The sequence below is a fragment of the Microtus ochrogaster genome, chromosome 10 (genome assembly GCF_000317375.1).
Source record: "Microtus ochrogaster isolate Prairie Vole_2 chromosome 10, MicOch1.0, whole genome shotgun sequence".
Taxonomy (NCBI): Eukaryota; Metazoa; Chordata; class Mammalia; order Rodentia; family Cricetidae; genus Microtus; species Microtus ochrogaster.
Genome location: NC_022016.1, coordinates 48,644,165 through 48,658,363, shown reverse-complemented (window position 1 = coordinate 48,658,363; position 14,199 = coordinate 48,644,165). Strand labels below are relative to the sequence as shown.

At 53.0% G+C, this 14,199-nt stretch overlaps 1 protein-coding gene across 1 annotated transcript in view; it reads left to right on the top strand.

The window, feature by feature from the left end:
- The first annotated feature begins 760 nt into the window (after positions 1 to 760).
- Positions 761 to 14,199, top strand: part of E2f2 (E2F transcription factor 2) — an 18,311-nt gene continuing 4,872 nt past the window's right edge. Inside the window, exons 1-6 of the mRNA XM_005353023.3 lie at positions 761 to 1,018; positions 6,410 to 6,515; positions 8,269 to 8,488; positions 9,197 to 9,355; positions 10,706 to 10,820; positions 12,953 to 13,145. Of these exons, the coding sequence (XP_005353080.1) occupies positions 761 to 1,018; positions 6,410 to 6,515; positions 8,269 to 8,488; positions 9,197 to 9,355; positions 10,706 to 10,820; positions 12,953 to 13,145 (1,051 nt within the window). The remainder of the gene's footprint in view (positions 1,019 to 6,409; positions 6,516 to 8,268; positions 8,489 to 9,196; positions 9,356 to 10,705; positions 10,821 to 12,952; positions 13,146 to 14,199) is intronic.

Genomic DNA, 14,199 nt, shown 5'->3' with positions numbered 1-14,199 from the left:
CCGCCTTCAAGGCACCGGGGCCCATTCCTTTGCGCTATTCGCTGTTCTGTCTGTGGCAATACTAGGAGTCCCAGGTGCACCTCCTGCCTCAGTTTCGCTGGCTGTTAGAGCCAAGAGGGCGCTGCAGTCGACAGACGTCGCGGCCCCTTTAAACCAGAAAGCTCCTGTTGTAATCGTTGTTTCTTAAACTGAGAAACAGCGCCTTTCCGGGGGCGGGTGGGTGGGTGGAGCCTGAATGTGTTGTAGCAGCCAATCGAAGCGCGGCATTTTCCGCGGGAGATCCGAATTTGGCGGCACGTAGTTTGGCGCTAAAAAAAGAAAAAGAAAAAAAAAAAAAGAAAGGAAGAAAAAGAAAGAAAGGGAAAAAAAAGGAGGCCGACCAAGGGCCGGGAACTAGAGGGCAAGCGGAGAGCTCAGCAGGGCGTGCAGGACACCCCTCGCGGGTCAGAGCACACGCGTGTCCGCGGAGTCCGTGGGATTCCCGGGACGCTTTCCCGCGCCGGTGCGATCCCGGGTGCCCAGACATTCGGGGCGCAGGCCGGGCCAGCCCCTGACAGTGTCACCCTCGCCACGCGATCTCCGAGCGGTGATCTCCGAGCTCGGCAGCGCTGGGCGGCGGGCCAGGAGGGGAGGGTCCGGCCTTGCCCCGCGGGCGTCCATTGGCGGCTGCTCCCGGCGTCCGCGGCGCAGCCGGCTGCAAAGCCCGCAGGTGCCCCGCGCGCGCGCCAGACCCGGGTGGGTAGGGGGCGCCGCACTCGCCATGCTGCGCGCGCCGCGGACCCTGGCTCCGGCCACAGCCGCGCAACCCACAAAGAGCTTGCCCGCGTTGAACCCCACCGAGCTGTGGCCTCCAGGTCTCAGCAGCCCCCAGCTCTGTCCGGCCACCACCACCACCTACTACACTTCGCTTTGCACGCAGACGGTGCCTTCCACTGCGGCTCTGGGCACCTGCCTCGACGCCACTCCCCACGGACCCGAGGGCCAGATTGTGCGATGTGTGCCCGCAGGCCGGCTGCCGGTAATGCTGGGGACCCCCCGGTGCTTCCCATATGTGTGTCTGGGTGGGGAAAAGGAAGGAGGGCGCCTGGGGCTCACTTTGAGTACAGCTGGTTGAGGTGGGGAAGTGCGACTGGCAGTGTTTTCCTACTGCGTGAAATAATCTCACCTGCTGTTGTGGAGTGTGATGGGCACTGGACTGTAGCCTGGAGACCCAGCCCAGTGTCCACGGAGCCAGTGTGACCTTGAGAGTCCACAAGGCATAGACATTGCTAAAACTCATTCATTTCTTCGTTGTTTATGCCAGAAACCAGCACCTGCTATGTCAGGCCAGGGGCTTGGCCTGCGGGATTTCCTGGTTTGACAGGAGAGTAAGTCTCACAGGTCTCTGGGCCGGCCTGGTATGGACAAAGTGGTCTAGCCAGCTCCTTCTCAAGTGTTGTCCTCAGGTCCTCCCCACGGCCTGGTCATCCTCCGAAATAGCCAGTAGCAGATGCAAATGGAGTCAGTCTGTCGGAGTTCCTGTTCGCTTGGACTGTGTCCTCCTCAGACCTGCGGATCTGTTGTCAAGGAGGCCCGGTGTGGTGGCTTTGGGCGGTAGCACAGGGCGCCCGCGATAGGAGTAGGAGCAACCTTACAGTGGAGGTGGAGTGGGAGAAGGCCTGGGGGGTTGGAGCGAGGGTTGGAGAGCTTCCTTTCAGCTGCTGGTCCCCACTGTATATTTGGATAAGTCAGGGCCTCTGTCTCCTCTTTCCAAAGTTTTAAGCTTACATCCCTGTGGGGGAGGGTGCTCTTTGTACCACATTGTGTGTGGAGGTCAGAGGACAGCTTTCAGAGTCGGTTTTTTTTTTTTTTTATACTTCTGAGTGGGTCCTGGGGTTCAAACTCAAGCTGGGGAGCTTGGTGGCAAGCTCCTCTACCCACTGAGCCACCTTGCCAGCCGATGTTTCCTCTTCTAGAAAATGCACCTTCCCTGGCTTGTCTCCTCTGTCTCTTCCAGCTCAGGTTTTGGAAGCAGGTGCCACGGAGGGGTGATGATATTTGTAGTGTGTGATAAGTCTAGGGACGGGGATAAGAACACCCCATGTCCCCTGGGCCTGCTGGGTGACCTGTGCATCTGTCTGTCCTGCCTTCCCAGGACGAACTCAGGGCTCAGTAATCTTGGGAGCTCTCTGGCTACAAGGCAGTGCCTTTGGAGCCAAGCTGTGTTTTCCCTTCCCAGATCCCTTTCCTGTGAGTGCAGGAAGTGTCTGGGCTGTGCTGTCATCCCTGTTTTACAGGTCAAGATGATGAGGATAACTCTTGCCTTGTCTGATGTTCAGCACTTTCTGGCCCAATGCATTTATCTGTGTAGGTTATAAAGCAGATTGAAGAAGAAGCTTTGTGTCGTAGAGGTGGAAAACTGAGGGTCAGAGGTCATACAGGGAGATGGGTCTGGTGATCTGACCCACAAGTGAGCTCTCTCTATGCAGTCTTGGAGCTAGGTGGCCCCAGGAAAGGGGACTCGGTGGCAGGCTAGTCTCTCCTTTGACCACCTGCTTTTGGATGTAGAGTGTCAGTAACAGCTGGGGTTTTGAGCTGCTTTGGGCCTTCCCCACCAACTTTGCATCTGTCTTGTTCTACCCTCCCAGGGCGGGCTCAGGGATCTTAGCCAGAGCCGCTCTTGCATGCCAGGTACTGCTTGGCACTCTTCACCAGTTATCCTGGTTAAGATGCTTGGGATGAGGCACTCTGCAGGTAAGGAAAGCGAGCAGAGGTGAAGTCACTTGCCCACATTACAAGCCAAGGAGTGGGGTGTCCTTGCATCAGACTCAGTAAAGGCTTGCCAGGCCCAGAGCCCATCTCTGGTCCATCCCCAGATGCTGGGGCCCCAGTGCCCTGTGGGCAGGCCTAACCCCCTGCTTACTCATTTTACAAGGGTGTGACCTGGAGCTGCTCCAAACCCAACCTTGGGTGTGGCCTTCTGCTTTGTGGCTGCAAAGTGTGGGCTGAGCAAGATTTGTTGGGGAGGTGGCCTTTAAAGGGATGGTAACCAAGCTGGGTTGCAGAAGTAAGGCCAGGACCCAGGGCTCCTTGCTTCTAGGCCACTGTTCTTGCTGTCCTCTAGAAAAGGCCGAGGGTCACCCCTTTGTGGGGTCTCACCTCTGGTAGCCCTACAAACTGGCTTCTGTGAGGACAGTGGGGGCTCTCTGGTGTTCTTCTTTGCCTCTTAATTTGTCTGTTCTGTCCACATTACTGTCCTGGAACTCATTCTGTAGACTCGGCTGGCCTCGAACTCAGAGATCTGCCAGCTTCTACCTCCTAAATGCTGGGATTAAAGGCATGCGCCACCATGCCTGACTCTTGTTGTTGTTGTTATTGTTGGGATAGGGTCTCACTATTGCCAGGCTGGTCCTGAATGCCTAGGCTCAAATGATCCAGCTAGGCTGAGTAAACACACACTCCCATAGTCCTAAACACTGGGGAAACTGAGGCAGAAAGATTGTTGAAAATTCCAGATCCAGCTGGTCATGGTGGCTTATTTAGGTCTTTGATTCCAGGACTCCACAGGCAGAAGCAGGTGGATCTCTGTGAGTTTGAGATCAGCCTGGTTTAGGACAGCCAGGGCTGCATAGTGATACCCTGCTTTAAGATAAACAGGCTCCTGCCTCAGCCTCTCCAATAGCTTGGACTGTGTGCGTGTGTATGCGTGTGTACGTGTGTGTGTGTGTATGTGTGTGTGTGTGTGTGTGTGTGTGTGTGTACACTCTACTGACACCAGGCCAGAATATGACAGATAGGCTCAGGGACAGGGTGGCAAGTCCCAGGCTTTGGAGCCGACAGCTAAGCGAACCCTAAATTTGTTCTCACCCCAGTGCTTGACTAGGTTGGAAAGGAGACCCAGGTCCCTGCTGTGTGACCTTGAACAAGTCACTTCCCTCTCTGGTCTGATTACTTGGTTGCCCTACAGGCTCCTCTGTTCCTCTAGGGCTGCCTGAGCAAGGGGTGTGTTCTGTCCTCAAGGGCTTGGCAGGTGGACTTAAAAGGGGCTGCTTCAGAGGGTCCAGATTAGACCCACACTGGCCTCTGGGTGTGGTCACAGACCTTTGCTCTCCTTAGCCCCTGCTGTCTCCTCTTCGTTCACCCTTGAACTTCACCCCTACCCATGCCTGAGTGGCGGGAGGCCCCGCATGGGCCTGGACAGGGTACACTTACTGACTCTCAGCTGGAGCAGACTGGCCCAATCTATAGGTGGGTCAAGGCCACCTGACTTGTCAGCTCACCTGACTAAGGGGAGAGGGAGAAGCCTAACTTTGACCCCGTCTGACCCCAAGGCCTGTCCTCTGCCGCCACCTGGTTCTGCAGGCTCAACCCAGTCACATGATAGTACCCAAAGGTGTTTAGGCTGGCGTCCTTAGTGGGGACACTTTGTTACTTAGGTCCCCTGGGGGTACAGTGAGTGTCGGACGTAGTGTAGGACGTAGTGAGAGGAGACAGTGTGACGTCATGGATGACTGCAGGTGACAGCCAGGCCTTAGCCCACCTTCTAGCCATTCCTGAGGAATGTGTATGCACGGCTCTTGTAGCCTGGCCGTGACTTAGGTGATGATCTGGAACAGATCCGGGTTCAAGCCCTGGCTCTGCTTTCGTCTCTGCAACTTAACCTCTCTGGATCCACTTGTCCGTCAAGACAGACTGCCAGTGCTGATCCACTTCAGGACTGAGAGTGTGATCAGCTGGTCAGGGCTCTCTCCTGCCCCCTGCCTTGCAGGAGGCAAGTGACCTTCTGATGGGGGGTTGGGAGGATGGGGTGAGCTGGAACTTGGCTTCACCAATCCTCTTGTTTCCCCGCCCTTGTGTATGGTGGGAGGGGTCGGAGCAAACCGTTTTTGATCGAGACGAAGTCCGTGGAACCCACCTGGCCTTGATTACAACGACCGCGCAATGTGCGCTAGCCGTGCTGGGGGCTCACTTAGAGCCAGGCACTGGAGCTCGGTTTGGATTGTGCAGAGGTCTCACTGGGTGACTGACTGGGCCATTCTCTGATGAGGGTTACGCAGGAGTCACCGGCAGGGGAACAAGCAGGGAAATGTTTGGATTCTGTCCGAGCCTTGGTATGGGGCGGGGAAGAGAAGCGGCATTCTGGCTCCTGGGAGCAGTGAGCAGGACTCTTTCACCAGTCCAGGCAGACTTCCTGGAGGGGGCAGGAGTGGGGGGGCGCCGACACCTGTCAGGCCAGCTGTGCTCAGCAGCAGTTAGAAGGCTCAGCCCTACCGAGCGTGACCTCACTGCTAAGTGTTAAAACAGACCTCTCAAGTGGATGGGGGTGTCTGGGGGACAGCAAGGAAGGAAACAGGCTCAATGGCCCCAGAGGGTGTGTCCAGGAAGATGTTGAGATCGTGTTTGGGGAATAGACTGCATTTCCTGAGCCCCTACTGGGTAGCTCATCCTGGGAACGCCACAGAAGCTACTTCCAAGTCCTTGCCATTGTTCTCCGGGTCACTGTGTTCTGCCCATTTTATGGAGCAGGAAACTGAGGCTCTTAGCTATGGTGGCACATGACCTTAGGTCACACCGTGAGCCTTCAAAGGTGCTGGAGATTCCAGCTGGCTCTTTGCCCAGTGTCCCAGTGCCCTAGTGCCTCTGCCCCACCCCTGCCCAGCCCTAACCATCAGAGAGGCCCTTTCCGGGCAATGCAGCTAGAATGTAACCCTGTGGTGGTGGTGGTGGGTGGTGTCTGGGTAGAAAGGAGCAGATGGGTTGTGGTTTGGTTTCCCCAGCAGGTGTTTCCCAAGCTTGGCGGGAACGGGGAGGGGCAGCAGGGCCTCAGCTGCTTGTCCTTAAGACACCGGGGAAGGACTCATTGTGTCTCGGCAAAGAGAGTGACAAGCCCTCCATTCAGGAGGCCCTGGACCCTCAAACTGGAGCCCAAATGGCAAGGGGGAGTGTTTGCACTGTTTCCCAATGTGGGCACCTCCCTGGGGTGTGGCACTGAGCCAGGAAGTCCCCTGGGCCTGGGCGGATGCTGGTCCCACCCTGATAAGGGCCAGCTGTGGGGCTGTGATGGGCACCAGGTCTGTCTGGGCCAGCTGCTTCTGAAAGGGGCAGGTCTTCAGCCTGCTGTGGTTTAGGTCCCGCCCACTTCTTCCTTCAAGTGTGCGTTGTGTGTGTGTGTTTCATTGGGTAGATGCCTCCAGGGGCTGATCCACAGAGATGGGAATTTAATTGCCCCTCAGAAAACATGGCACTCGCTTCACTGGGCACTGACATTTCCTCCCCAGGTTCAGTCAGCTGCGCTGTACCAAGGGCTGATGGCAAACACACAGGAAGAGGCTGCCGGTGGGCTCCTTGCCCTGGCTGCAGTTCAGGGAACAAGCTAAGGAAGACCCAATTCTCTAACTCTTCCTCTTCCCCTCTCTCCTGTCTGTCAAAGGCCAAGAGGAAGCTGGACCTGGAGGGCATTGGGAGGCCTGCAGTGCCTGAATTCCGGACTCCCAAGGGGAAGTGCATCCGAGTGGATGGTTTGCCAAGTCCCAAAAGTAAGAGTTTCTGGTGGGCACCTACGGCAGGGTGGCACAGGTCAGGAGGCAACAGCTCTACCCAAGTCGCCAGCCCAGGGGTCTGTTTCAGACTGTTTCCTTTCCCAAGGTTTCTGGTGTATTCTCACACTTGATTATGTCCAGTGGGTAGGATTGTGCCCCACTGACTCATGAGGTAGCTCGGAAGAGCTCAGGACTTGGCCAAGGTCACACAGCTAGTCCGTGGAAACCGGACTAGCTCACGCCGTTTCTTATCCATCAGGCACCCGCTCCCCAGAGCTAACCACCATCGCAAGTGTTGATTTGGGAGCTTAATATTTTTTTAAGTTTTCATAGATGGGTCAATCTGACTTTTTCTGAAAGAGAGCTCGGAGCGGGGGGGTGGAGGGTGTCAGCGGCTCACCAGGGTCTGTCTCTCACATGCAGACAGCCCTGATTGATGAAAGGGAGCTGAAGCTTGGAATAATCTCGCCTGTGCCACCTGACGATCTTGGGGCTGTCTGGCTAGAGCCTTCCTAAAGCTAAGCTGGAAAGAAGTCCTACAGCTGAGATTTCCAGTCAGTATTCTGGTTAAACTGGGAATTAAAACCAGTGTGTCCAGGAGGTGTATGAATTTCCCCAGAGATTCAGTGAGAGCATGAAGGTCAGGAACTGGGGGTTCAGGTAAGGGCCCCCATGTGCCTTGACTGGTTCACCCTTTTCTGTGAACCCTTGTTAGCTTGTGTAGATGAGACACAGCTAGATAAGGATGAGAAGAAAGTTTATCTTCAGCTGGCTGATTAGAGAGGTTACCTAGACCCAAGACTGATGGATTCCAAAGCTCACCCAGTAGAACTACAGCTAAGACACAGATCGACTATTAATGTCTGCCATGGATGCAAGACTGGACTAATCAACATGCGTGCCAAATGCTTGGCCTCTGCGTGTTAAGGGATTCTCAAGTCCCCTTCTAGAGGGATTTGTGACTAAAACTTGGTTCCCATGATGAGTTTGGCCACCAACTTCTATGTGACTTAAAGTCATTTGATTGCAAAAGTTCCTTTGTGGTTTAATTCGCTGCAGCTGAGATGTGGTATTGCAACATCACAGCCTCATTGAGAAAGGGATCTTTTCCACGAACCTGGTCCATTTGATGTTTGATGTTAGATGATTCCCCTCGGATAATTATTGGGCTACACATGGAAAGGCAAGGCGAATGTGGATCTATAAAAATGTTCTCAAATCCAGGCTTGCCCTTCCGTCCCGACCATAATTCCGAATTCCTGGTATAATTGGCAGGAGAGGATGGTTTAGGAGAAAGGCTGGAGCCAAACTGCCCGCATTTGAATACTAGTTTGCCACTTGCTGAGTGAAACAAACAAATTACGTAGTAAAAATCTGTGCTTCTGCACAACCTTGTAGGGCAATCGCTTAAGGTAAATGCCCAGAACAGTGACCCTCCCAACAGTACAAAGTTGTTGGAGTGTTGCTGTTTGTCTGCTCTGAGCTCTGGTGGAAAGGTGAACCCGGAGTCGCGACACTAGGCTTCCTGTCTCTGCAGCGCCCCCTGGCGGTGAGACTTGGAGCAAGTCTCTTTCCTCCGAGGTTACAGGTCTGGGTCACAGTGCAGAACCCCCTGCCTGCGTGCTGTGCACGCTGGACAGTTCTCCGTGAAGGCTGGTAGAAAGTGTTGCTTAATGGAGCTGAATTCTTGGAGAGAACCCAGGCTGGCTCCCCCCGGAGCAGTGTGTGAGTGAGACATCTTCTTCCTCAGCCCCCAAGTCTCCTGGGGAGAAGACACGCTATGACACCTCGCTGGGGCTGCTCACCAAGAAATTCATTTACCTCCTGAGCGAGTCCGAGGATGGGGTCCTGGACCTAAACTGGGCAGCCGAAGTGCTGGAAGTGCAGAAGCGGCGCATCTATGACATCACCAATGTGTTGGAGGGCATCCAACTCATCCGCAAGAAGTCCAAAAACAACATCCAGTGGGTGTGAGTGCCTGGGCCAGGGCCGTGGCACCATCCAATGGGTGCACGTGTTGGGGGCGGGACCTGGAGCCGTAGCCAATAGGTGTGAGTTTTGGAGTGCCCTCCCCAGCAACAGGCAATCCTCCCAAGTACAGGGTGGTGGTGGTAGGTGGCCGAAGCCAACCAATGGGAGGGGCTTGGCCAGTGTGTTTGAGTGGGGCAGGACAGGTGTTAAATGCTGGAATAATACAGTAGAAAGAGCAAAAAAAAGAGTGGAGTTCTAGGGGTTGTAAAGGCCTGAGAACACCCCAGCTCCTGTGTCCCGGGTCCCTAGGATCTCCCCTCTTTGGAAAGCCCCCTGGGAGCTGCACAGGTGTGGGTCAGACTCCTCTTCACAACTACAAGGTCTGAAAGAACCCTGGCGTGAACCCTAAAGGAAACCCAGGAGCCGAGCCAGGGCTAAAGTCAATAGTTCCCTTCCATCTGGTGGAGGCTGGGGCCTACAGGTAGACCGTGGGGCTCAGGCTGCTTATCGCTAACCTACCGCTAAACTTCAGTTCCCAGAGAGCTAGGCATCACCACCGATTTGCACGGCATGGCACGGGGCACCACTGGAGACTTGCTCTCGCTTGGGGTTTCCCTAGCTCCCTCATGCAGTTGTGCAGGGCAGCCCTGATGGTAGGGACCGCGAATATGGACTCACACCGACAATGGGGGCGGCTCTGTTCCCAGAGGCAGGGGAATATTTGAAGACCCCACCCGACCTGCAAAGCAGCAGCAGCTGGGGCAGGAGCTGAAGGAGCTGATGAACGCGGAGCAGGCCTTGGACCAGCTCATTCAGAGTTGCACGCAGAGCTTCAAGCATCTGACCGAAGATAATGCCAACAAGAAATATCCTTCCTGCGGGGACATGGGGGAGGGGGCAGGGCAGCTGGCTGTTGACTTCCACACTCAGTTGCTTTCTTACCTCCTTATAGGGGCTAGCCCCCTCTGGGGGACTCTTATGTCTATGTCTCCCTCAAGTAGGAAAATTTGAGGTTTGTTTTTGTTTTCTTTTTTTTTTTTAAAAAAAGATTTACTTATTTTATATATATGAGTGCTCAATCTGCATGAACAACTTTATTATGCCAGAAGTAGGCATCAGATCCCACTACAGATGGTTGTGAGCCACCATGTGGTTGCTGGGAATTGAACTCGGGATCTCTGGAAGAACCGCCAATGCTCTTAACCATCTCTCCAGCCTGTTTTGCTTTTTCTTTTGTGAGATGTTACCACAGAGATTTAGGTGCCATGCCTGATACCCACTGTACCGTGTTGATAAGGGCTAGAATGGGTGTTTGGATCCAGTCTAGATTTCCCTTATGATTTTCTGTTTAGTTTTTACACTTTTTCTTTTTTAAATTTCATGTATTTGGGGGGGGGTGTCACATGTGTGGAGATCAGGACAGTTAGCTAGTGGGAGTTGGTTCTTTCTTCCTACCAGGGAGGTCCCAAAGATCAAATTGCCGTGCTTGAGGGCAAGCGTCCTTACTCTGAGGCATCTCACCAGCCCTTAGGTTTTGTTTTGTGTTGGGTTAAAGGTGTTAACCACTGTGCCCAATTTATGTGGTCCTGGGGTTCAAACCCAGGGCTTCATGTATGCTAAGTAAGCAGTTAACCAACTGAACTGCACCCCAGTTTCTATTTTCTTGCTTTTATTCTCTTTTCTTTTCTTTTTGTCGAGATAGGGTTTCTCTGTAACTCTGGATCCTAGAACTCGCTCTGTAAACCAGGCTGGCCTAATATTCACAGAGACCCACTTGCCTCCGCCTCTGCCTCCCAATTGCTGGATTACAGGCGTGCACCACCACTGCCTGGCCAGTGTTGTCTTTCCAAGTTTGGATTACGGGGCTTCATGTACTGTTTTCCTACATTTCCTATTTTCCTTTTCCTTTATTCTGTTGCGTCTGTACCGTATTGTCAGGATCTGTTCGTCTGTTGACGGGCATCTAGGCTGATCCGGTTTTCTGTGGTTGCAGTCTTCCACACTAGATGCCTGTTTTCTCTCCTTCTGGATGGAAGGTCGCTTGTGGTTGTCAAAGAACAGGTTATGGTCACTTGCAGTCTTTCTGAACGGTGTGTCGTGTCAGGAGGTGATTGGTATTCGGAGGCTTGGGAGAGAAGATAAAAGCTTCCCGGCAGGCTGGGCGGATTGTGCGTTTTTGACAAGGTGTTCGCTTTTCTTAACTTTCCTGCCCCTACACTGGCCTATGTGACCTACCAGGACATTCGTGCTGTGGGCAACTTCAAGGAGCAGACGGTGATAGCAGTCAAGGCCCCTCCACAGACAAGGCTGGAAGTACCGGACAGGGCAGAGGTGAGAAGAGAAACATTGGGTGGAGGACAGGGTAGGAAGTCCCTGGATAGCTCTGTAGAATCTGCCTGGCACTGCCAGCCCAGCTGCACTGGTCCATTCTGGATCTGGGGACTTCCCTGGTTTGGCAGAGATTTTTTTTTCTTTGCATTCCCTCTTTAGGGGTTACTGTGCGCGTGCACTATGTCCCCACAGAAGCCAGATTAGGGCTTCCAAGAACACTTACTTACAAGCTGACCATGCTCTCACAGGCACAAGGTGAAAGATGAAATGGTTTTTCTTCAGTGCTGAGGGTGGAACTTGGTGCCTTGCATGTGCTAGAACATTCTCCACGACTGAGCTCTACCTGTACCCTTGGCTTTTTGAGACAGGGCCTCTCTGTGGGTCAGGTTGGTGTTAAACTCACTGTGTTGCCCGGCCTAGCCCCAAATTCATGCTCTTCTTGCCTCTGCCTCCTAAATGCTGCTGTTGGAGGCAGACATCACCATTCCTGACATAAGATCAAATTATAAAAGAAAAAAAAAGTTTTGTTTTCTGGTTAAAGATTTATTTATTTTTATGTATATGAGTGTTCTGCTTTGCATGCATGCCTGTACGGCAGACAGAAGAGGGAATTGGATCCTATATTAGATGGTTGTGAGCCACTGTGTGGGTTCTGGGAATTGAACTCTAGAAGAACAGCCAGTGCTCTTCACCACTGGGCTGCGTCTCCAACTCCAAACCAAAACCGTAATACTCCCTCTAAAGCCTTTGGTGCTCTGAGCCCAAAGGACTCCTCCTGGTCCCTCTTCTGAGCCCCCTTCATCTCCCTGCCCTTTGCCACAGTCAGCCCGTCTGCAGTCTCTGCAGTGAGTTCGGTCCTTGGTTCAGGACCTTTGCACACGCTGTCCCCTCTAGGCCAAATGCACTTCCTCATCCCTGGTGGATCTGCTGGCCATCCTCAGGTTTCAGCTAAGGCTGAATCACTTCCTTCCTCAACCCCAGACTAGATCCTCTCTCTCATTTTTTTTTTTTAAAGCACACTAAATCTCAGCTCTCTGGCCCATCTTTGAGAGGATTCCTTGCAAACTCACTATGCAACCAAAGATGATCTTGAAAATTGAATCCTCTTGCCTCCACTTCCAGAATACCATACCGGGATTATAGGCATGCTGAGAACGCTAGTTTAGGTAGTGCTGGGATGGAACCAGGGCCTTACCTGCTAGGCAAGTGTTCCACCAGCTGAGCTAGATGGGGCCCCGGTTAGGCTTTTATGCTTTACAGAGGAATGTGTTGCTCAACTTCTGTCGGGGGGTGGCACATATTGAGGGACCCAGAAATGGTGAAGTGTTTGAAGTAACCCATACTGCAGAGGGAATGAAAGCCCCACCCCTCAGCCCAGGACCTCGGCAATGGGTTTATTACTTCTTGACTGAAAATCTTTGTAAAGGACAGAGGGAGCATCCTGGGGGGGGGAGGGAACAGGTAAACCGAGTCTCAGAGACTACAAGAGCTCCTGCCAGGCGAAGTGCTATGTGGAGACCTGGGACTTTTGTGTGTGTGTGTGTGTGTATGTGTGTTCATGTGTTCACTGTGGCCTGTGTAGGGATCCAGTGGGAAGGGATGGGGTGGAGAAACCAAGCCCAACTTGTTTAGGCCTATGATGAGGAGACCAAGTGACAAGCCCAGGATTTTGGAGATTGGAGACAAAGTTTAATTCGGGGGCTCAAATCACGGTTCCCATTTTCCCATCTGTCCAGTGCTCTCTATCCCTGTCCACATCTCTCTGCTCTTCTCAAGTGGGCTCCCCGCCTGCGGCAGCACGTGTGTCCACAGCTCAACCATGTGACACCCTGAGGGAGCCACGTGACCCTGGACTCTCTTGGCTGCCTCGAAAGTGATGCTGCAGGGATTGAAAGGCAGGCCTATTTACCCAAGGGACAATCAAGGTGTCCTCTCTCCAAGGGGACTTGCAAGTGGTTCCATGGATCAGTAATGCTTTCCCAGCTGGGCAGGGAGGACAGTGCCAGGCTCAGGGGCTGAGCTTGCTTGCGTGGGTAGCACTACCTGTATGTACCTGTATAAATGAACGGTCATCCTGGCTGTCCCTAGGGTCTGTGTTCAGCATCGTGAGATGGTTTCTCTTCCTCCTCCAGGAGAACCTGCAGATATATCTAAAGAGTACTCAAGGGCCCATTGAAGTCTACCTGTGCCCGGAGGAGGTGCAGGAGCCAGACAGTCCTGCCAAGGAGGCCCTCCCCTCCGCCTCTACCCTCAGCCCCATCCCTGACTTTGCCGAGCCCAGCTGCAGCACTGACCCTGGGATCACAGAGACCACAGCGTCTTCAGGTAGGCCCTCTGTTCCTTGGGAGAGGAGGTGAGCCGAGCAGTGACTCTAATTCTTCCCTGCTTGCACTTGGTGGATACCCAGCATCCCCCACAGATAAGCCCAGTGTCCCCACGTGTGATAACTGCGCTTCATGCTTTGCAAAACGTATTTGCATCCCTGTCTCACCGGGAGAGCCCGGGCTGCTCTGGGGTCAGCCATTCATCCCTGTGCTGTGTGCCCTTCGACAGTTTCTGCTTCAGTTCCCTTATCTGTAGGTTCGACAAGAGTAGTTAATGTTTAACTCTCGGGTTATTAAAAGGATTGGTGAACTCAGGTGAGCCAAGTGTTTGACCTGGCAATAGCTGTTACTGTCATTTCTACTGCCACAATTGCTATGTGGTTGGCTCACAGCCAAGCACGTGGCGCTCAATAAGCCACAGTAAGTCATGTCACGTATGTGTTATGTGAGCTGAACCCGGGACATCACGCTCATGCTTCCCAGCACTTCACCCCAAGCCACATCCTCAGGCTCTGGGTGGTTTTTTTTTTTTAATTAAAACTTTATCATAAAGAGTTTGTTAATAAAAAAAAACATTACACACTAAAATTAACCAGATCCAAAGTTTATATATCTCAATATACTTTTATACTGTTTTATACTGTTAGAATAGCCGAGGCCACTGAGTGGTGGTGGCACATACCATGCCTTTAATCCCAGCACTCAGGAGGCAGAGGCAACTGGATCTCCGAGTTTGAGGCCAACCAGGGCTACTCAGAGAAACCCTGTCTCATTAAAAAACAAAAAAACAAAAACGCAACAACCAAAACCGGGGGCTTGGGGGCTGAGTAGCCAAGACCAAAGAGAGATGGCTCAATGGCTAAGAGAACGAAAGGGCCAGATGCAGTCCCCAGCACCCACATGGTAGCTTACAGCCATCCGTAATTGAGTTCCAGAGGAGCCAATACCTTTCTTGGGCATGCCCTATGTGATGCGTGTTCATCCATGCAGGCAAAATATTCATATACATAACATGAATTTTATTTATTTATTTATTTATTTATTTATTTAGATCG